The sequence below is a fragment of the Sparus aurata genome, chromosome 14 (genome assembly GCF_900880675.1).
Source record: "Sparus aurata chromosome 14, fSpaAur1.1, whole genome shotgun sequence".
In the NCBI taxonomy this organism is placed as follows: Eukaryota; Metazoa; Chordata; class Actinopteri; order Spariformes; family Sparidae; genus Sparus; species Sparus aurata.
In genome coordinates, this window is record NC_044200.1 from 1,218,045 (window position 1) to 1,241,028 (window position 22,984).

Below are 22,984 nucleotides of genomic sequence, written 5' to 3' on the forward strand. Positions count from 1 at the left end.
GTTAGGTGAAGCAAGGTGTGGTAAGGCAGCCTGACAGTAGCCTGCCCTGCAGCCAACCAGCCTTAGACACTAGCGGCGAAGCCCGGCTCCAGAGGATGAGTGATTCAGACAGGAGACAGGACGAGTTACTAAGCAATAAATCCAGTCCAGAGCTTTTCATGTGGCTGGTTTGCAGTTACTTTAACTACAAATATAGCATCTGTCCAGAGTTGAGGCAAAGCAGCCAGAAGACATCAGACAATACTTCCTCCATAAAATATGATTGGGTTTCATGGAAATCCCTGATTAAAGTTATTTCAGATGTGTTTTGGACAGTTATCCAGGAGGCCCAGTTCCCAGAAACACTAGTACTTCTAATGAGACTAATGGCAGTGACATATAAATTAAGGAAGCATTTGTGGACAAAAATATAAGTATGCACAGGTGCAGGATGGGTCAACATTTTCTATTGTTTTAAAATCAAAATTAGAAACTCATGGGAACTTCCAACTAGATTTTTGCAATTGGGCACAGGTATAGGTGCACTAATCAATTACTGTATTCGGGAATAAACTCCCCGTGTTTCACTTGTGATCTACTTATCTCACCAACTGCTATAAGGAAGACCCTGCTGATGACTGTGATGAAGGCTCGACGGAAGCGGCATGTAAAGGGCATCTTGGGATGTGTGGACTCTAGCCAAGAGATCTCAGACACATCAGACACTGGAGCATCATCTACCTGCCCAGTCAGCCTGCAAAACAGACGCACGTACATGCACACACACAGACACAAGCACACACACACACACACACACACACAGTGAGTACACATGTTACATGTAAAGGCATTTGATTAGTATACAAATATTGTTTAATACCTTATCCCAACATCCTGGCCTGTCCGAATGATCCACTCCAAAGAGGTATGAATGAAGCCTTCAAACTCCTGATTCTGAGCCTAAACAAAAGACAAAGTACAGGTTACGCCTTTTGAAAGTTTGTGTTCCCCTGAGACGGGGCCCTAATCAGTCAGTCAAGGGCCTGTGACGGGTCCGGAAGAGTCCATAAATGGAATGAGATCCCCCCCGACAACATAGTGAACATGGGGCCGAATCGTAAAACCCCAAAGCGCCATGTGTGGAAACCAGTTCAAATGGTTTTTCTATCCACCAGGTGGAGCAGTAGACCTTTTCACACAGAGGGGGTCCACCGATTCTCCACCCATGTTTGTTCACAAAGAACCAAACAGCTCCTGCGTAAAGCCACACCAGTGTGTCAGTAATACAGCAAGCTAGCGCTGCGGATAAAAAAAGAGGCATGACTGTACACACAATTTTTTTTCGACGTGTTTCCTTGTTAATCTAAATATGTACCTGCTGACTGTTTATAATCATATGGAGGCAGTGATAATGTGTTACGATTGAGGTCCTGACCCAAAATGCATCCCGTAAAGTTAAGTTTTTCGCACCAAATTACAAAAAATAAATTATCGCCATCGGTAAGCAGGACCCTACCTGACTCTCTCATTCACAAGGTTGTTAACAAAAATACCTGCTGGAAAAGGACAGAGTTAGGTAGGCTACTACATATCTGCAGACTTCATGTGAAGCAACTTCACAGTAGCCGTTTTTAGACAGAGCACCAGGCCGCCAATTTGCCCGTCCTTTGACAGCTTGGTCCGCAGTTTTAGACAGAGGGAGGCAAATTAGGGGTCTGTTGTGGTCCGCCGGTTTTCCGCCTCGGAGGGTACACTTATTTCCGCCTCGACTGCTATCTTAAAACGAGGCGGAAATGTGCCAGCCTCTGCGTGAGGTGGGCGGAGGTGTCAATGACCTGCACTGTTGTGCGACCCACAGCCGGGGAGTTTTAAAACCAAGAAACAGCTGATCACAGCAGTCAGTCCATCATTTCACCCTTGGACATTAAGATGAACAACTGGACAGCTGCTGAGATCCAGGAGATGCTAGCGTCTCCTCGGTCGCTGTTTTATTGTGTCAGAAAGCTAAGGTGTGTCGCTAAAGTGTCACTACTTTCAAATTAAAAGCCCCCGCCAAGAACCCAGTTCTAAACTCCAATGGGGTGCAATGTAAAGCTCTTATTTTGAAGACAAGTGTCACGTTCACAGCCCAACTTCGAGCTTCACGTCACATCACATGCTTACGTCTAACTCAGAGGTGGCTTTTGGAAAAGGAGGAATATTACGCCTCCGTTTTAGAGAGATAGGCCGGCACATTGCCGCCCTTACCTTGGAGCAAATGTGCCGCCTTTTCTATCTAAAAAGGGCTAGTGTTAAGAATTCCAAAAGCTTGTTAGCATATGGAAAAAATATTGATGCAATCATTTCTAAAATTTACAACACGTTTTTACCTAAAGAAATATTCTATGTTAATATGTGTTTAATCACCAAAATATTTTTTTACTGTGGCAAAACAAAGTTTGCTGACAACCTACTAACTGGACTAACCAAAACACACTGCAGTTTAACTTATATCAACTCTGTGGTGAAAATATAAACCTATGCCCAGTCTTTTTAATACATTTTCTAACGTTGCAACAAAGGGACTGCTCTCCACTGCTGGACATTAACAACATTAACAACACAGTGGCGTATACCCCATCACTTTTGTATTTACATTCAGGCACCACTGTTACATGCTTTCAAATTAATTCATTAATGCTTATAATTCTTTAAAGCTAAAACAAGGTGGTCAAACATAATTATTAATTAGTTACAATGCTGACTCAGGATTTAATATACTTTTTGAAATACTACAATTTTCTGCAAAATGTTTCTCATTCATTCTTGTAGAGAAATCTTCAAAGTCTCTCCACCCCTTCAGAACTCTTCTGCTCTTCTAAAGACACCATTCAAACTTTGAACAAGTCACAGCAATTTAAATCAAAAAATCAAAAAGCTGTATACAAGTTAAATAGTTAATAGTTCTTGAAATATCACACATAGTTTTTGTGTTTTTTAAGTTCTGTACATGCCATGATTTCAATTCTAATACACAAATTTCTGGAAGACAGCAGACAGCACTAGTTTTCTAACTTGCTGTATTTTCCTCAGTTTGACTCGACAACTATAAAATAAACATCTCTGCATGCGGCTACTCTGCGGCTTAACTTGCACAGCAATGTAGTGAAATGCATTTTAGTTTTATCACATTTCTGGCAATTGATTTCACATTTCTACATATTCAGCATTTTTTCAAAATCACTTCACAAAAATGTTCTAGTCTACATTATTTTTTTTCTTGTGTATGTTTTCTGCCACATTTCCACTGCTTCATACTTTGCGCTACAGAAACTGTTCAACTATCAAATATTCAGCTCAATAGGAGTCAGGGTGTCATGATCAATGGCTGAAAAACATGAGACTGAAATGCAACCCACATTATTTATTAGATTTGATAAATGCCAACGGGCAGCAATGTTAATGAACCACGGGTTGGCAAGATAATCGCATTGTGCATGTACACACATTCACATACCCACGCATGAAATGACACTGAGGTTTTCCAACAGCGTCCTCACCCCATGCAGACCAGAAAATATATAGTCAAGATGACACAAAATGACCGGTCATCATACATAGAATTTCACAGCCATCGAGAACCACAAAACTACAAAACCTTGTCAAGTAGTGTGAAATCTTTGCCAGCTGGAAAATTAAGGTAATAATGCTGGCAATTCCAGTTTCAGTCTGCAATGTTAATGTGTGAACATACCAGTAAGTATGCAGAGGCCTCATCCATGGACAGACTCCTGTTTGGATGTTGCTGGTCTCCACAGTCATGCTGGCCTGCAATCACAATATCAAACCATTATTGATGAAAAACCACACTTCTAACTGCTTGAATCACATCCTGTTAATCTACTGATTAGTCATGTTTACATGACGGCATACTGGGACCATAAATTTATATCACAAGCGATTTTGAATACTGGACAGTAAGCAGTAGGTCCAAGTATGGCATCATGTCTATAGGATGTGATTTGAATAATGTCCAAGAGCACGCCAGATTAGGAAATATTACTATATTACAGACTAATCAGTTTCTATTACAATTCTAAAAGCTGATTTCAACAGCTCTGTCTGATTGAGGACCTCTCTTGCCCATTTCAAAGTGTCATTTTTGCTCAATCCATATGCACATTTTATAAAGCGTAATTTATTTTGGCAAAATTCTCGCCAAAATGCAACCTAGACTTTTTTTTGTGAATGTAGCTGAGTCAAACCTTCGTGTAAAAGCATAATGAGGACGAAAGAGGCACTTTTAAGATTTACCGTATTCTCATATTCAGGTCAAACTCATTTTTAGTGGGAGTGCTATGGGCATTTTTACGATAGCATCAAAATCGCTATTTTTAAAACATTAAGAAGGCTCGACACAACATGCTCATAGTATCACCAGGGTCTCTACACATGAACAGGGGCATTGAGAAAGAGTTTATAAAAAAGAAAGTTTTTGAACAACTCACCTTAGCAGTTGCTTGTTCCGCTAGCTGCTGAGAAGTATCGATCTCCGAATGTAACATAACATGCAGGACAGCTCGGGTGGAATGCTACTGTCTTCCGGCAACAACTATCCATGCGATATCTCACGTGACTTCTTCCGCTTTTGATGTTAATATTGTTTCTTATATGAGGCTCCTTTTTTAACTTCAAGGTCAATATTGTTTTTCGCTAACGACAAAACAACTAATTGTCCGTGCAATTATATGGAACTAAGCTTTAGGAGCAGTCCACCTTAACTCTCCTCCATGTTTAGTCGCATTCAGAAAGCAACTCTTCTCGGCTGGCAGGGCGGCGGCTAGCAGAACAAGCAACTACTAAGGTGAGTTGTTCAAAAACGTTATTTTTAGTAAACTGTGTACACAAACAATGTTCTCAATGCTCGACTTCATGTATAGAGACCCTGGTGATACTACGAGCAAAGTTTCATGTTGTGTCAAGCTTTCACACTGTTTTAAAAATAAAAATATATTTTGATGCCATCGTAAAAGTGCCCGTAGCACTCCCAAAACGACCCGAAAACGAAAATACGGTAAATCTTAAATGTGCCTCTTTCGTTCCATTTGGGCGAGCGTTTCGCTTCAAGTCTTTCAATGTCAGAGTCACTGTCACTGTAGTTACAAAGAACTCGAAGACTGGCAACCTATGATCTCAAAATAGACGTAAAGCATTGTCAGTCCATATTCACTACATTACAGAAACTGTCACTTTAAAGCTGTGCCACCCCTTTCCTAAATTGCGTGTGCTGTCACAATTTTGAAAATACAGTCAAATGTGCAAAAAAGTTATTTCTGCATTCCCATGGAAGATGAATATTCATGTAAAATAACATTTCATCATTCAATTTGCTCTGTAATGCGAAGTGGATATATTAGGTTATGTTGTCATATATCTACTAGGCAGCTTGACAAAACATATCTACAGTGCCTTACAAAAGTATTCACCCCTCTTGAACTTTCCACATTTTGTCACGTTTTAACCACAAAGGTATGTGTAATTAATTGGGATTTTATGTGGTAGACCAACACAAAGTGGTGCATAATTGTGAAGTGGAAGGAAACTGAAACATGGTTTTAATTTTTTTTTTTACAAATAAAATACATAAAAGTGTGGTGTGCAAAAGTATTCACCCCCCTGAGTCAATACTTTGTAGAACCACCTTTTGCTGAAATGACTGCTGCAAGTCTTTTGGCATAAATCTCTACCAGCGATGCACATGTAGAGACTGAAATATTTGCCCATTCTTCCTTGCAAAATAGCTTAAGCTTAGTCTGACTGGATGGGGAGTGTCTGTAAACAGCAATTTTCAAGTCTTGCCAGAGATTCTCAAGTTGATTTAGATCTGGACTTTGACTGGGACATTCTAACACATGCATATTCTTTGATCTAAACCATTCCATTGTAACTCTGGCTGTATGTTTAGGCTCGTTGTCCTGCTTGAAGGTGAACTTTCTCCCCAGTCTCAGGTCTTTAGCAGGTTCTTAACAGGTTTTCTTCTGAAATTGTCTTGTAATTGGCTCCATCCATCTTCCCATCAACTCAGACCAGCTTCCCTGTCCCTACTGAAGAAAAGCATCCCCACAGCATGATGCTGCCACCACCATGTTTCACGGTGGGGATGGTGTGTTCAGGGTGATTTTATGCCACACATAGCGTTTTGCATTTATACCAAAAACGTCAATTTTGGTCTCATCTGACCAGAGCACCTTCCTCCACATGTTTGTTGTGCCCCCCACATGGCTTGTGTCAAACTGCATAGCTTTGTTTCAACATTGGCTCTCTTCTTGCGACTCTTAGATAGATTGATAGATAGATAGACAGATGGATATACTTTATTGATCCCAAGCTGGGAAATTATGATGTAGCAGCAGCATTACACACAAAGACAACAACAAGACAATGAAATAAGAGGAACAACCTAGACATATTAAATAGCAATAGAAAAACGTAATATACAAAAATGTACAAAATTTATAAAAAGTGTATAAATAAGCAGAGTAACTGTAGTGCAAGATTAAATAAAAGGTGTGGTGAACAGAGTGTACAAAACCAAAGTGCGTAGAGACTTTGTGTTATGACCAAAGTTTTAGCTGTTATTGTACAGTGTGATTGCATGTGGCAGGAAAGATTTCCTATATCTGTCCCTTCGACAGCGGAGCTGCAGCAGTCTGTGAGAGAAGGTGCTCCACTGTCCGTCTGCTCTGTGATGGAGAGATTGTCCATGATGGATAACAGCGTTCTCCTCTCCACCACGGTCTCAAAAGACTCCAACCTGAGACCAAGTACAGAGCCAGCCTTCTTGATGATTTTATCAAGTCTGTTGGTGTCGCTGGCTCTGATGCTGCTGCCCCAACACACAGCAGCATAGAAAATGACGCTTGCAACAACAGTCTGGTGAAAGATTTCCAACATCTTGCTGCACACGTTGAAAGATCTTAGCTTCCTCAGGAAATAGAGTCTGCTCATCCCCTTCTTGTACACAGCCTCGGTATTAGATTTCCAGTCCAGTCGGTTGTTGATCACCACTCCCAGGTACTTGTAGTCCTCCACCTCTTCCACCACCTCCCCTCTGATCCACAGTGGCTGCCAAGGCATCTTCTTCCTCCTGAAGTCGATTATCATCTCTCTGATCTTGTCATCATTCAGCCTCAGGTGATTCTCTTCGGACTACTCTACAAAGCCGTCTACCAGTGTCCTGTACTCACCCTCCTCTCCCTCTCTTATACACCTGACAACAGCTGAGTCGTCAGGAAACTTCTGCAGGTGCATGACTCAGAGTTGTGCTGAAAGTCAGTGGTGTATTATGTGAAGAGGAAGGGAGAAAGCACAGTTCCCTGTGGAGCTCCTGTATCACTGACCACCACATCAGACAGATCTTTCATAAAGGCCCGATTTGTGGAGTGTATGCCTAATAGTTGTCCTGTGGACAGATTATCCCACCTGAGCTGTGGATCTCTGCAGCTCCTCCAGAGTTATCATGGGCCTCTTGGCTGCTTCTCTGATCAACACGCTCCTTGCCCAGCCTGTTAGTGTAGGTGTACGGCCATGTCTTGCTAGTTTTGCAGTTTTGCCATACTCTTTCCATTTTCAGGTGATGGATTGATCAGTGCTCTGTGAGAAGTTCAATGCTTGGGATATTTTTTGTATTGGATTTTATTTAAGGGTATCAGATTAAAGGGGGGGTGAATACTTTTGCACACCACACTTTTCTGTTTTCTTATTTGTAAAAAAAAAATTAAAACCATGTATCATTTTCCTTTCACTTCATAATTATCCACCACTTTGTGTTGGTCTATCAAATAAAATCCCAATAAATTATATTTACATTTGTGGTTAAAACGTGACAAAATGTGGCAAATTTCAAGGGGGGCGAATACTTTTCTAAGCACTGTATATAACATCTGAACACAGTCAATGAAAATAAAAGAATCACTGCTGAATTGTACTAGCAGAGTGTTAACTGTACAAACAGAAATATGGTTGGTTAGTCAGTTAGTTGATAAATCAGCCAGTGACCACAGAGTGGAGTGCAGAGAGTTAATAGCTACCAGCGATGTGAGCCAGGTGGTTGTGTAGATTGAGCAACAACTTTAGGATCAGGTCCTTCTCCACCTTATCCTGCAGACAATAAATAATTAGTGGACACGCTCTACAAACTGCATTTAAGTGCATTTAATTATATTAGTCATAATTCAAGTACTTTAATGGGTATCTGCTAGTACCTTACCACATTTGAAGCCTAGAGTAACGTAAATGTCAATTTAGTCAGAAAAGTTTAACAGGATTAAAAACTGTGTGTATTAAGCTAAGGAACTATAAATAATATTTTGTCCACAGAGAACAATAAAGCATCATGTAGTATACAACAAACCAAGCCATTACAGGCTCTAACTTGCAAATTAATCCAATAAAAACAGACTCAAAAGGTATAATACAAAGATACAATATAGTCAAAATATCTTAAAACGTGTTTTTTTTAGCTCTAATGCTATACTTGGTGAGATCAGTGGCATCTAATTTTGTATCCAGCACCAAATAACTTGCATACATGAACATTATAGATATAATAACTATATTATTACTTTAAACAATAAAAAATATAGTTGCACAAAAGTAAAAACTGTTGGAAATATAAATTACTGTTATTACTGTGAACATTCTTTACCAACTATTGAAATTAATGCATGATGCAAATTAGTGTTTCTTGGGAACAAATTTTAACCCAATCCAGTGGAAAATTATAAATCAGTTAGGCTCAGAATACACATTGATAGAATCACAACCAAAGTCCCATGAATTCAACAGAAATTTATACCTGATTTTTCTCTATGAAATTCCACAACGTGTTCTATTCTAGTAAGGCCTAGGTGAATCAATATCGAAAAACTCTAAACTATTTTCACAACCTGGGTCTTAAATCAATTTTTGATATAAAATGAGGTGGACAAAACATTTTAAACACCTCCAAGCAACACAATTGGTTCCCTGTAGCTTGAAGTGTAATGTGCACATCACAACAAAGATGAAACGGCTAGCAATGCCGCTTTCAAAGTTCCCTTGATCATGGCCACAAAAGTAGGTTGAATTCTGTGTTCACTGCTTACATACATTATGTTTCCAATCCAATTCCAGATTGAGTGTCAATGTTGACCTTCCTGTGCACTATAATGTAAACAATAAGAATTCATCAACAACCTGCTATATTAAGAACTAAAAGGGGGGGATCAGAGAAAAATTTCACTTACATAAGTAGAGTCAAAATCACTGCCAAAAGGGTGGCTTTTAACTGCAACAAAGGAGAAAGAGATACAGTCAGGAGACAAAAATTGTTCAAAACACAAGCTGGATTGGTAGATGGAAAAACGTTCATATAATAATGTTACGACTCAAATGGTAAATTTACTCCCAGATGTGCCAGTATACCACACCTATTGGCATTAGGGGTGGTTAATCGGTCCAATTTCCCGATTCCGATTATTGAAGTCTCGATTTTTGATTGTTAACGATTATCGATTCGATTTTCAATTATTAACGATTATTGATCTTCCATTTAACATCAGTCAGCTGCTGAATTATTTTACTTATCTTTTGAGTAACACCTCACAGCACCTTCAATATTGTATAGTGTAACTGCAATATCAAAATTATTATTTTTTAATTTGTTTTAAATGTAGTGTTTCACTGTTAAAAGAAAGCTGCCAAGCTCAGCAGCCGGACTCATGTTAGAAGCATTGTTGGTGGCGAGAACCAGGGCGTGTTTCTCTATTCCCCACTCGTCTGCCATTGCTTTGAGAAACTCACACATATTTGCGCTTGTGTGGCTATCATCCATAGCTTTTGTCTTAAGTACGTAGGACATTAGCTTCCATTAACTGCTGACATAATGAGCTGTAACGGTCACATATGAGACTGTAGCTCTGGATGTCCAGGCATCGCAGGTTATTGCTACCCTGTGAGCAGAGTTGAGGGACACTTGCATGGAAAGGTTTGTCTCCTTGTAAAGATTTGGAATCGATTTAAGTGTGAAAAAGCTCCGGGATGGAATAACATATCTTGGCTCCAGACTGTGGACCATGTAGCGGAAGCCAGTAAGAGGAGGACTCCAGTTTGTATTACTATTTTAAAAAAAAATAGATTTATCGATTTTTGGAAATTTAATAATCGAATCATAATCGTCAATATTATAATCGCAATTAATCAATAATCGAGTTTTTTCACCACCCCTAATTGGCATACATCATATTTACACATAATATTCAACAAAAATTGAACTTCACACAATTTTAAAATGTTAAACAAATACAATGTGTAAGGGTTCATAAGACAGTGGGGCAAACTACTATGTTAAACACCAAGTTACCATAATATATGAAACTCTGTATGACGTAAAGTAACCCAGCAGTTCTGTAGATACTTCTGTGAAATGTAAAAATTTTAACTGCTGATGCAATCTGAGTTGCGTTTAAATCCACAGTATGCTCCTTCATATTCAGTCATTCAATTAAATGAATAAAATCTACACACACACACACACACACACACACACACACATATTCACAAATGTCAAAAATCGATTTTCTAAATGTTAACTGACAGCGTAATGTTGACGGAGCGCAAGAGGTGGAACTCGGAAGTGCGGAAGTGCAGCACCCTGACAGTCGATGGTGTGCACTAGGGGTGTCAACGGTTACAATTTTTTCTACACGTGTAAACGGGGCTTCTAACCGACATGTACCCGGTTACACGTCGGAGATTTATGATCTCTTTGTATCGCAGATGTGGTAGCACCGATGCAAGCAGCAGTCTCTCCCTCCAAATTGTTCGGGTGTATCCATCGCAGGTGGTTTAGCATGGATCCCGTGCTGTTGTTGTAAGCCAACTTTGCCTGACATAGCCTACACTCAACTTGATTTCCACTGGCAGTTTGTTCAAAAAACACACAGTGCTCCGCTTGTTGACCGCCGCCATCGTGTCCCCCAGTCAACTTGAAGTGACGTGACGCGACACTGGCTGTGGCTGCGAGATTTTTTTTTTTCAACATTGTGCCCCATTCATCTATTATGTATGCGGATAACTGCGGTAGTGGGAACATTTAAGTGTATAGTTAGTTAATGTTATTATCTGAAGCTTTCAGGCAACATTATCTTACTTTCACTTTTAAAATTTGCGTCCGTCCAATTTTCCTTCGGGCGTCGGTATCAATTTATAGCGGGTCGGCTCTGGTACGCAATGTAATCTGTGCTACTGTCGGAAAACGGGTCAGATGCGGCGACCCGTGCAGGACTCCGCTCTAAGTGACCATTTTAATCCTCTAGCCAATTATCAAGCTAAATATCCAACATGCTAGTTAACGTCAAAGACTGCGGTGGAAGACGACGGTAAAATATTTCCACTGGATTTATTTATGCCTGAATTTTTGAGGTGTGGCGGCTTTGATTTTGCCGTGACGGTGCGCCACAGTCAATTACATGTAGGGGAAACCCTGAATACTATATATTGATGAGAAATTAACGAGGAGGAGGAGGAGGGGAAAAAAATATGTGTAAAAGGTTATTGATTTTTCTAAACGGTTATGATTTGTTATCCGTGTGCCCGTTTACACGTGTAGACGTTGACACCCCTAGTGTGCACACAACAAAAAACATAGGATGGCCGAGCGCAACATTCAACCGGCACCCTCTGCTTTAAAAGCAAGCATGTGGAAGCATTTTGGCTTTTATGATGTTGAAGGGAAAACAGACCTGGACTAGATCCACACCATATGAAACTAAACTAAAATATTTTGGAATCACGACAAACATGAGAAACCACATTAAACGTTTCCACCCAGAGGAACTACTGTTGTAGTTCCTTCCAACAAGAGCAGACCAAAACCGAAGTCATTGAACATGATTAATCAATATGATTTATGTGCGGACTTTTTCATATTTTTTGTATGAGGGCTGCTTTTTGTATAGATTAGCTGTGACATCAATATGCTGTAAACAGATCTGCAGGTAAACCCCAAGTCTTCAGTAGGTTTACTGTCCTGCCCTCCACAGAGTCCATCAGTGCAGCTGCTGAGAAAAAGTGACACAACATTGTGACTTTCCTTTCTGCAGATGTTTAATGGCCTAAGATCTTTTTTGTATGGAAACTGTTTTTGAATGTAGTATACAGGAAAATGTTTGCTTTTTGGTCTGATGGATTCTATGCTCAGGATTTTGTTAAGAGTGAGAAGTCGTGGACTCTTTATTATTTATTTGTGAACAAGGGTGGCTTTTTATGTTGTTAGTTTCTTGGAAAATGCTAAAGTCCACATACATTATATTTGTTTTAGAGCTGCTGGTGCAGGATTCTACATTTTTGAATGAAAGCTGTGATTTTGATACAGCAAAATGTTTTGGGGTTTTCTGTCTAAAGAATGATTTTGCTCATTGCACATAACAAGAGGATATGTTGGTTAGAAGTCTTGTTTTTAATGTTCGTGATTCAGAGTATGCTGCAGCTTAGGGCTATAACGATGAACGTATCGAAGCTGAAATCGCGACACTCAGATCCACGAACCTGTCTTGCGCTGTGAGAAGGCAGAATCGCGACACAACTTCCAGTCCAGATCCAACCCTATGAGCTATAAGTAACACCACATAAACACCGCAGCGGTCGTTCGCCAATTCTCCGCCATTGTTCGTTCACACAGAGCGAAACAGCGCTGTAAAGACGAACCGCTGCGTAATTCACACAGAAAGCGCCCCCACAGCTCCTAAAGAGACGTGACGGTACATGTCATGATGATGTCGTGTGTGTTTTTTCAAGGGGTTTCTCCGTGTCTCCCCTGTCAATCAAAACCAGACGGAAGTCGTCTTCCAGGGAGTTCACTGAAGTCTCGGTCCGGAGGCCATCATAAACACTCTGTGAGTTAAAGTTTTTTTTTGCCGGTGACAGACGCTGTCTATCGGGCAGAAATGTGACGAGGAGTCGGTAGGACGGGCGGGAGGAAGGACGCTTCTCCACGTACAGCTGCGGTATTTTTCCTTGTTGCCAAAGACAGTTACAGTTACTACATTACCTTTGTTTGGTTCTGTAACGTTGCTTTGTAGGACATTTCTCCGTATTAAGTTGAGTTAGGGATCTGTGCAGTTAACAGATCATCAGATAGACACGCCCCCCACAATACTGCTCCTCTGATACTATCAAACAAGTATCATACACATAAGTTATTGAAATGTTACATAAATAAAATGTTTAATTAAAAAAAAAAGATCGAGGTTTGTATCGAACCGTGGGTCAAAAATCGTGATACAAACTGAATCATGAGTTTGGTGTATCGTTACAGCCCTACTGAAGCTGTAGTAATTTACTACATGTATGCAGCTACAGGCACACTTTTCTTTTCCTGATGGTTCTTTGCAAAGCTGGATGTTTGCTGGCAAATGTATCCTTCCAGTTGACTTGCCACATTTCTTTCATTTGTTTTATTAATTAAGCATATTGAAAGTAAATTAAGTATGAATCATTACAGATAATTTGCTTTGAAAGTAGCTGTCACACAGTGAGAAAAAAGTAGACAGTGATTAGCAAACTCAGATTTTTTTAAATCATGCATAGGAATGTACACAGAAAAATGGCTACATGGAGATGCATCGAGAATTGGTTTAGAATTGAATCGTGAGGTGCCAAGAGATTCCCGCTCCCATGTACAACCCAAGGAAGGGAGAGATTTTTACTGGCTTCTGTATTGTTTTGCAACTGTACCAATCATTCATTGCTACAGACAATTCACGGCTACTTTTTGGGTCATGGCCAGCCACTTTTATTTTACTAGAAGGAAAGCAGATGTACCTCAAGTAAAAAGTAACAAATTACATAACCCCCCCGCCCCAAAACAGAATAATTATTGTTAGTTTTAAAAAAGACGTCGTTTTCTCCTGACTATTAATATGTTTTACTCCCAGGTGTGAGAATTGACATAGATATGAAGCTTCCATAGCGCAAAGAAATTATAACGTTAGTTAAAAGAGAAGATGAGGGGCCTCTCCTCTTCTCCTGTCATCTCCTTTTCTCTCACTCAAAATATCATGAACAAAGAAGAAACAATTCCATGAATGCTAGTAGGCAGGGTCCGAAATTAACACCCGCCAAGCGCCAATGGCGGGTACACTTTCTGTTTGGCGAGTAAATCGCGGAGGTTAACTGCCACACTGGGGGGTAAATGTTTGTACCACAATAGTACATAAAACTAAGAGCAAGTCTACTGCGCTTTGGGATGCACACACACACAAAACAGTGTGAAGACCCACCCGCACTCTGCTCTGACCCTGACCCCGAATTTCCACTAGATACATGTCCTCTGTGTTACGGTGCCGATCTGGTTTTGCTCTGCCGTCCAGTAACCCCCACCGGGCGCAGTACGGTACACAGCTGGCGTCGAAGGCCCGCGATAATCATATAATCACTCTCGACCGCAGTTATAGGTCTGTATTATAAAAACAACATTAGTAAGTGTTCCCTACCGAAGGATTAGCCGAATGTGGGGGGGGGGGGGGGGGGGTATCAATTCAATAATCAATGACCACATTTTACAATTATTTTGCTGAGAACATTCACTGATTTTCTGCTGTGTATAAAGTAATGTTACATACATAAAATTGGAGAAGTAACAGCTATATTGAATAACATGATTGTAAGTTAATTTTTAATTAAATAACTTGTTGGATGAAAAGAAAGGACTCACTGTGGTCTCAACATATAGAAATGAAAAGCAGGCGAAAGAGTTCATGCACCACATTGCAGAGGTGAAGAGGAGATAATACATAAATAATAAATTAAAATAATTGAGCTTCAACTTTATTCTGGCCTCTTCTTTAAGTTTGTAGTCAACATAACACTTTATCTCAATGAAATGTATGGAAATTAATGTATATGTAACACAAAAAGGCAATTTATTAAAGAATATGCTTGGCCAAGGTTTTTTTTTTTTTTTTTATCTACCAGTCCAATTGGCTGGTGAGACAAAAAGTTAATTTTGGACCCTACTAGTAATAGTCATAGTAGTATGAACCTATGTGTGACAGTGGCTTCATTCCCACAAGTTATTGTTAACAAACACTGCAATTGGTTCTAAAGATTCCACCTCATAAGACAATAAACAACTACTAGGTGTATCCCGATCCGATCTGCAGGATCGAGATCGGGGCCAATATGGGCATTTTCCCACTGATTGGGATCGGCAATTTTGAACATGGACCCAAGCCTGATTTTTTTTTACGTCAGAGCACAATTTGTGGCAGAACGCAGGCACATGCCTAAGCCTGTGGATAAAATGTCTGCCGTGTGGAAATATTTTAAATTAGAAAGCCAAAATAGTCAAACGGCGACATGTTACATCTGGAATATGACCATTTCACGAGGGGGTGACAAAAGAGCTGCATTTAATACTACTCATTTGGTAAGATAAAATATTACAGAGAAGGTAATTAAATTCATTGCTCTGGATAACCAGCTCATCTCTGTGGTAAAGGATCAGGGGTTTCTGAGTTTTTGATTCCCCGGTATGTACTATCATCTTGGCATTACATTACATTGATTCCACTTTGGAGTTACAATGTGCCGGTATGCACACTAGTTTCATGGGTCTCATACAGCAAAGCATGTAAAAACAGGCAATCAAGGAGATGCTAAACTTGTGTAAAATAGGCAAGCAACTAGGGGTGAAACGGTTCACAAAATCCATGTTTCGATTCATAGCACGGTTTTGGGTTTGGTTCGGTATGTTGATCATTAGGAAAATCAATTATGTCTTGTATAGTCAGGTTAAAAACTATTAAAGTGAAAATGGCTCTAAAAGCTCTGATCCATTAATCAGTGCATTCAAAAGAATTTAACTTTACTATTATTCTAACCACATTATAGTATATCAACTCGGGCTGAACGATATGGACAAAATTTCATATCTCGATATTCATGCCAGATATCTCGATATCGATACGATATGACTACGGGTTCGGTGAAAACCAAGCATTTTTCAGAAAAATAAAGAGATTATTTTAAGCCATATACAAATGATTGATAGAGAAATCTTTACCAAATAATCACAAACTCACTACAGAGACAAATATAGCTATCTATAAATACAAGGAACCTCTGTCTGTCTGTGTGTGTATGTGTGTGTTCTTCAAATATCTCTGCGGATCAGGATCAGACTGACCTGAGAGTGGCTGCTGCGTGGTTCAATGGGTTGATATTTCGCATTTGTTTGGACTGCAATGATACCGTTAATAAATTATTTCATAAATGCTTTACAAATTCCACGAGCATTGTCCACCGGAGCCACTACAGTCACGTGCGCACCAGAGCCAATCACTGCAGAGCCCACCGCGACCCCCCATCTTAAGAAACAAGCAGATTTATACCTGCAGCGGCGCAAGCTGGACCGGGATTTTGACGGCGGTTCGGTCCCGTTCTGTTCTGTGCATCTAAACTGACTGTTGTGGATTAATGAGACTAAACGAGTCCGGACCGAGTCTGTTCTCTGGGGAGATCCGGAGATGCGCGGACAACAAAGTGGAATCGGAATCTGTGGATGTTCGTGTGTAGCTAGCTGCTAGCTGCTAGCCACTAGCCAACCTACACGGCCCACCTCCCGAGGCGACCGGACCCACCGGCACGTTCAAAACCGGACTTAGGGTAAATAATGTCCGCCACGCTTTTTCGCAAACATTGCCGTCACGTGTGCTTTGTGTCTGGTGCAGAAGAAACTGTAAAAACGGGCTTTTGTCACGAAAGTGTCCAAGCAGCAAGTCTGGTTGTTGAAGTTGTGGGATGGGACGTAGGCAGATGAATGACAGGACAGTCGGTGTATAGACAACGATATTGAGAGTTGAGAGATTTGTGACATTAAGCGTGTCTGGAGTGTATAGTTAGTGTGTTATGTAGTGTTTGGTGTAGTGTGTTGAGAGTGTAGTGGAGTTGGTTTTTTGTTTAATGAGTCAAAACAATGAGAAGATGCTGAATGTGGAGCAGGCAGTGCAGCTCTTAATTCAGCTGGAGGGAGCTCAGGCAGACCTGAGCATTGCCTGCATTTAAATGTAAATAGTTACATATAACTTCGTACATTTTTTAAATGTATGCACAAATTTAGCAAACAACAGTTTATATTTGCATTATAAGTAAAAAAAAAAAAAAAAAACAGTTTTTTTAAACATATTTTCACAGTAAAAAATCTAACTTTTTTTTTTTTTTTTGTGATTTTAGGTCCATTGTGTTAATACAGTATGTCAAAATGAAAAAATAACTGTACAGTCACACATGTGAGGTTGTGCTGAAAATAATGACACCAAGTAAATAGATTTTAGGGTGAAATATAATAGCAAAATCAAAAATAGTCAAAAAGGGCCAATTATACCCTGGAATATCAGATTTCACAACAAACCTAAATATCCCTGACGTCCCACCTTCAAACACAGCCTCATTTGGCCATCCATGAAAAAGCTTCTTAACCTCCCACTTTTCTATAGGAACACATATTTCCTACGGGCAATGCACTAGTTTGAAGTAACAACAGTAAAGGGAGGGAGAAGATCAAACGAACTATGTGCATTTTTACAAGGTGAACGATGACATCCTAATCTGGAGAGAAAGAGTGAGAGTGAAGATCGAGACTCAGCAGCTTCAGGTTATCGCTGGTGAAGTACCAGTGGAATTTAGAAAGACTAAGAAGTCAGAGAATTAACGGATCAAAACAGAGTAAGCGGAAGCTATACGGTCTCAAATCCACAGAGCGAGCGGCCGCAGCGTCCGCTCCTGCTTCCCCAGCCGTGTGAGAGGACAGAGAGCCGGCGCTGCTGCAGGGGAGCCACAGACTGCGATGACTCTGAGCAGCTAAATTTGTTGCTAGTTGCTTTTTAGAAATAACGTCGCTAAGAGGGTCTGAAAAGTCGCTAAAATAGCTAGAAAGTTGCCAAGTTGTGTGTGTGCGTCTCAGTCTCCGTCTCCCTCACTCCCGCCCTCGTATGTTTGTCATTGGTTTGCTTCAGCTGTCGATCCACAGCAAGCATGAAATAAGGTTTGTGGTTGGCTGGCCTTAGCGGTGCATTCAAGGGCAATCGTAAAAAGGATGTTTGTTGTGACTGCCAGAGCTGTAGGGCGAGCGGGGTAATCTATATCGTTTATATCGCTGCTTTTTCGATATGAATATCTTGAATGTTCATATCTAGATATAAATACGATAACGATATATCGTTCAGCCCTAATATCAACAACATAAAGTGAAGCATAGGCTCTATCAACACTAGACTTAGGTCCCCATTTATCAGTTCTTAATAGAAAACTACAGTTTTTTTCCACTTTAAATTAAAGTGCAGTGTTTGGGATATAATCAAAGAAATAAGCCTAGATTTCTTACCAAACTGAAAGTGTCACTGTGTTATCTAAAATAACTAAATAAATAATCCAGATTATCAGTTCATCAATACAAAATGCAGCATAAACCAAAGTAACACACACTGCACTGCTTTGCAGATGAGCTGACAAATTAGTTGTGTTACTGTTAGCATAAACAACATGTGTTGCACAATGCTTGCACACTGTCATACTTTCTTACCGCCGATATCGTAGGTCACTCTAAATGCAAAGTGGTCCCATACAGCAGACCTATACAGTGCTGCTGGGGCATCATCTAGCTCAGACTCTTTTCCACTCGCCACGCCCACAAAAGTCTCTACAACTGACCAAAGATACTCTATTACTATCTGCTACACAGCTTCGCGTCTTCTTCTTGTTTACTGGTGACTGGCATCCAGCTCAGTACCGCCACCTGCTGCTCTGGAGTGTCCACACTTCACCTCATTAGTAACGAGAAAAAGTTGCGCATGCCTATGAACCGAACGTGACAGACGCAAACCGAACAGAGACAGTCAAACCAAATGGTTTGGACCTTTTTCATAAACCCTTTACCATCCCTACAACCAACAAGTAGATCTAATTTTACGTTACAACGTAAGGAGTATGAAAAAAGCAATGGATCAAATGGAGGTACCAAGACGGCGCTGCATCGCTTTAGCTGGCTGTACTTGAGGGTGCTGTCACAGTGCTGCGTCACAGACTCACCTGCTAACACAAGGACCGTGGTAGGCCAATGTTGCAATAGCATATGCAGATTAAGAATGAGCCATATGAAAAGTATACTTTGTTTCAACAAAATAAAAAACCTATTAAGGAAGAGCTGCGATGCATGTACTTTTCCTTTTTTAAATGCAGCTGTATTTTCCATGAAAATATTAGTTAAGCTTATTTATCGGATCGAGACTCGGTATCGATATTCACTAAATATTAAATGACTCGGATCAGGATCAGGATGTAAAAAAACAAACAAAAACATCCCTACTCACAACCCTACCAAGCACTATTACTACACACAAATGTGCTTCTTCTATTTCATAGCAAAATGTAATTTCTGAATAATATTTTCACCCAATCTGTTGGTACATTTACTGGTCACAAATGCGCTTTTCCTTCATCATTCTTGTTTCACTTTTCCACTGAGTTTTAAAATATGTGTCAAAATCAACTGTCATTCATCACAGAATTTAATTTTTTTGTTATTCATTTTGGCATACATTTTAATCTTTTTGGATGCTTTTGTCTGTCAAATCATGATCACGCTCTGTGTATACTGTAAATATGGACCTATTTTACAGTTTGTATGGATAAACAATCAAAAGCACATCTTGCCAGATACTTACTGACTCCGTCCACCTCCGAGGATCCAGAGCCCCTCATCCTAAGATACATGAGGCCCAGCAACAGAAAAAAGAGGCAGGCTGCCGTGAGAAGGAACATGGACAGATAGTGAGCACTAAAGCTACCAGAGGCAGCCACCTCTTCTCTTTTGAATTGCTGGAGCAGCTCATCCTCCGGGACAGACACCTTCTGCTTCAGCACTGCACGGCTGTATGAGTGGTTGGGAACGATCTGGTTAGAGTGGCTGCCCCTGTAGGTCTGGGCCAGACTGCTGTAGTTGGAGAAGCGCGGTCTCAACCCGATGCTGTACGTACTCCTGCTGCTGCTTCTGGAGGCTGCGCAATCCCCGTCGACGTGGTTGTTTTTGCTGGCCTCTCCTCTATGGTTCTCGGTGAGGGACACGTAGATAGACTTCTTGGAAAAGTTGTGGCTTCGCAAGCCCCCCAATGAGTCCGATTCTCTTGTCTTTAGCTTGTCTTCCTCCCCTTCCTCCCTCCGACTTCCCACCATATTTAGATTCTCAGGCGGGTTAACCTTTCCGACTGCCCCTCCCGTCAGAGACCCGCGGCCGACTCCGTGGGAGGGGAACAACACTGGCTGCTGACTCCGTGTAGGTTGCAACCTTTCCTGCTGTCGGTCTCCAACGCTCCCAACCACCTCCTCGTCCGAGTCTGAATAATCCCCGGCTAGTTTGCTTGTGTCCAAGTGGGGTGCCCCACAGCCGTTTAGAGAGCGTGAGTTCTTATCCGCACCCCCCTCATAGTCGTCCTCGTCCCCCGATTCGTCGTAATCCCTCCCTTCCGCCTCAGGGATGTATCCGGCACGAACTCCCCAGCCCAGAGAGACACTTCTCTGTCCGTCCGGATCCAGAGAAGAATCGCTGCTGTTCAGCGTACTCGTAGCGCCATACTGACTCTTGATAGTCACACTCGATGTTGTAACAGCTCGTGTCTTCGGTTGTTGTTGAAAATCTGAGCTTCGGTCTGCCCTGCCACTGTGATTAAAACCCTTTCTTTTCAAGGGAGTCTCAGCGTCAGACTCGTCTGAGCTAAAGCCGAGAACAGAGGACTTCCGGCCCGGTCTCCTGCTGGAGCTCAGGTGCGTGACGTCATGGGTGGCTGGCCTGGATCCCGCCGTGCTGCCGCCGCCAGTTGTGCTGTTGATATTCCCGCTGCTACGGGTTTTACTCAGCCTGGAGCCGCGCTGCTGCTGCTCTTCACGAAGCTTCTTCAATTTCTTCAAGTATACCGGACGAGTGTTTTCGGTTACTGGACCTGGAATGAAACCAAAGCGCTTTAATTCGGAGAAAAGCTCCTCATCCGTTAACTGTGTTGACGCCATCTTGGACAAAACTCTCGGAGAAGGTTGTGTAACGGAAGTGACGTAGGGGTGAAGCGGCAGTAGATCAAGGAGGCTGCGTTCAAAAGCAACAGTACATTGTTTCAAAATAATAATCCCAAGGTCTTGGTTATAAACTATTTCTCAGACCTTAAACATGCAGAATTACTTATAAAGAATTTCAAAGGGTAATGAATGCTATTCACAAGGTGATTGTATAGGTACGAGACTATGCGCATGAAGAGTTTAAAAACGTAACTTCATTGTGGTCTTACAAAAAAAACCCCAAAACATTAAAAGGCGTACATGAGCCAGTAAAAACAAATCCTTTTTCTATAGTACAGGAGGAAGTAACTTCGCATATGAAGAATTTTTGTGTATCGTTGCATTTCGTTTTTACAACCATGCAAAGATGTTGGAAGGGGGGAAGAGACGGCTTCCGTGTACTGGACGAACCTTAAGTAAGGAACTGTCGCTTCGAACTCTCTGTGACTTTAGTTTCTAACTATATTTGCATTCATAAAATTTGAATCACTGAATAGAAATTTCTGCCGTCAATTATGGCCCAGTGCGAAATTTCCTGTTAGAAATTTTAAATCAAGTTTAAAATGTGCGCACATGGATCAGCCTTCTCATCAGTGGTTCGTACCAGCTCACCAGAAGTAAATATTTTTCTTAGTTTACATGCAACTGTTTTCATACTGGGCCGTGCGTGAAATGCACTACACAAAGAAATGACCATTATTTACAGTAATGTGATATTTAACGGAATGTGTATGGACATATTTTTAAAACACTGAAAAGAAGTTTTGGAGCCATTAGGATTAATCTGTAAATCAGTTTTGTTTTTCCCAAATTCCCTTTTATTTTTTTCCAAATTACGTTTTTTCTGTTTTAATTTTTGGGAATTCCGTTTTTTCCGTTTTTTGGGAATCTAAAACCCTTTAGTCCTATTATACTACCAAAAACAATGTGTTTTTAATGTAAATGACTAAAACGTACACAAATTAAATAGAAATTACTTTAAATTGATTGAGGTGACAAACACATTTCCTCAATAATGTACCATACAGTACAGTAAAATGCATCAAAAACATTTTGACTTCATCATGTCTTCATACAGTAGTATATTTTGTGTTTTTATGGGTTTCATTGTATAAAAACATGGTCAGCTCTCAGGCACCAAAATTGTTCTGAAAATCTATGTTGTAAATATTGAAAAAATTAGCAAAGATGAGAAATTGTAATTGTGACATTATGTCAATAACATACTAACCAGCTAGCAGTGAAAACACCAACCCTCCCTCTGTCCGCTGAGCTCCCAGCCCAGGCAGAGTCAGCTAAGAGGGCTAACTAACTAACAGCAGCTACTGTTAGCAGCAGTTAGCAGTCACACTGGTATTATATGACGATAATATGAATCGGATATGTGGCTAACTCTCACGCATTACACCTTTAATTTTGATTTGTCAGGTCTGCTTCTTTGCAAAACAACAGTTCACATACACGTCGTTCGGGAACTGCTCGGCTCTGTACTGAGGGGTTAATGTCAGTGTGAGGGACCGAGTCAGTCTGCAATGAGGACAACAGGTAGTAACTTCAAAAAAAGGGTTTTTATTTACCCAACGCATAAGGTAACAAAATTTCTCCAATGAAAATAATAAAGGACTGGGCCCATAAAAGAGGTCAAATTAACAGAACTGTACAAAAGTCAACTGAATGTACTAACAGAAGACAAAACAGACTTAAACAAATCTATTTAAAAAAAATAGAAAACTAATGTACTGTCAAATAATAAAGTGTGTTGTATGAAACCAAAAACCAAAAATTATTTCAATACTTAATGTTAAACTAATATAAACCAACTTAATTGAATATATAATGTGCATAAACAAAGTACAGCTAACTTAGTTATAGAAACAAATAG

The 22,984-nt window shown here is 40.5% G+C and overlaps 1 protein-coding gene across 2 annotated transcripts in view; it reads right to left on the reverse strand.

Annotated features, from left to right (window-relative positions):
• lemd3 (LEM domain containing 3) overlaps positions 1-21,097 on the reverse strand; it is a 32,726-nt gene extending 11,629 nt beyond the window's left edge. The window contains exons 1-6 of one of the 2 annotated variants that reach the window (XR_003986757.1): positions 19,722-21,060; positions 9,246-9,286; positions 8,049-8,118; positions 3,713-3,786; positions 860-939; positions 588-733 (exon numbers count right to left, since the gene is read on the reverse strand). Coding sequence is in view for 1 of the 2 variants with exons in the window: in XM_030440478.1 (XP_030296338.1) it covers positions 588-733; positions 860-939; positions 3,713-3,786; positions 8,049-8,118; positions 9,246-9,286; positions 19,722-21,060 (1,750 nt within the window). In the remaining variant the exon portion in view is untranslated. Of the gene's footprint in view, positions 1-587; positions 734-859; positions 940-3,712; positions 3,787-8,048; positions 8,119-9,245; positions 9,287-19,721 lie in introns of both variants that reach the window. The other variant, XM_030440478.1, reaches the window with a different exon arrangement.
• Positions 21,098-22,984: the final 1,887 nt, after the last annotated feature.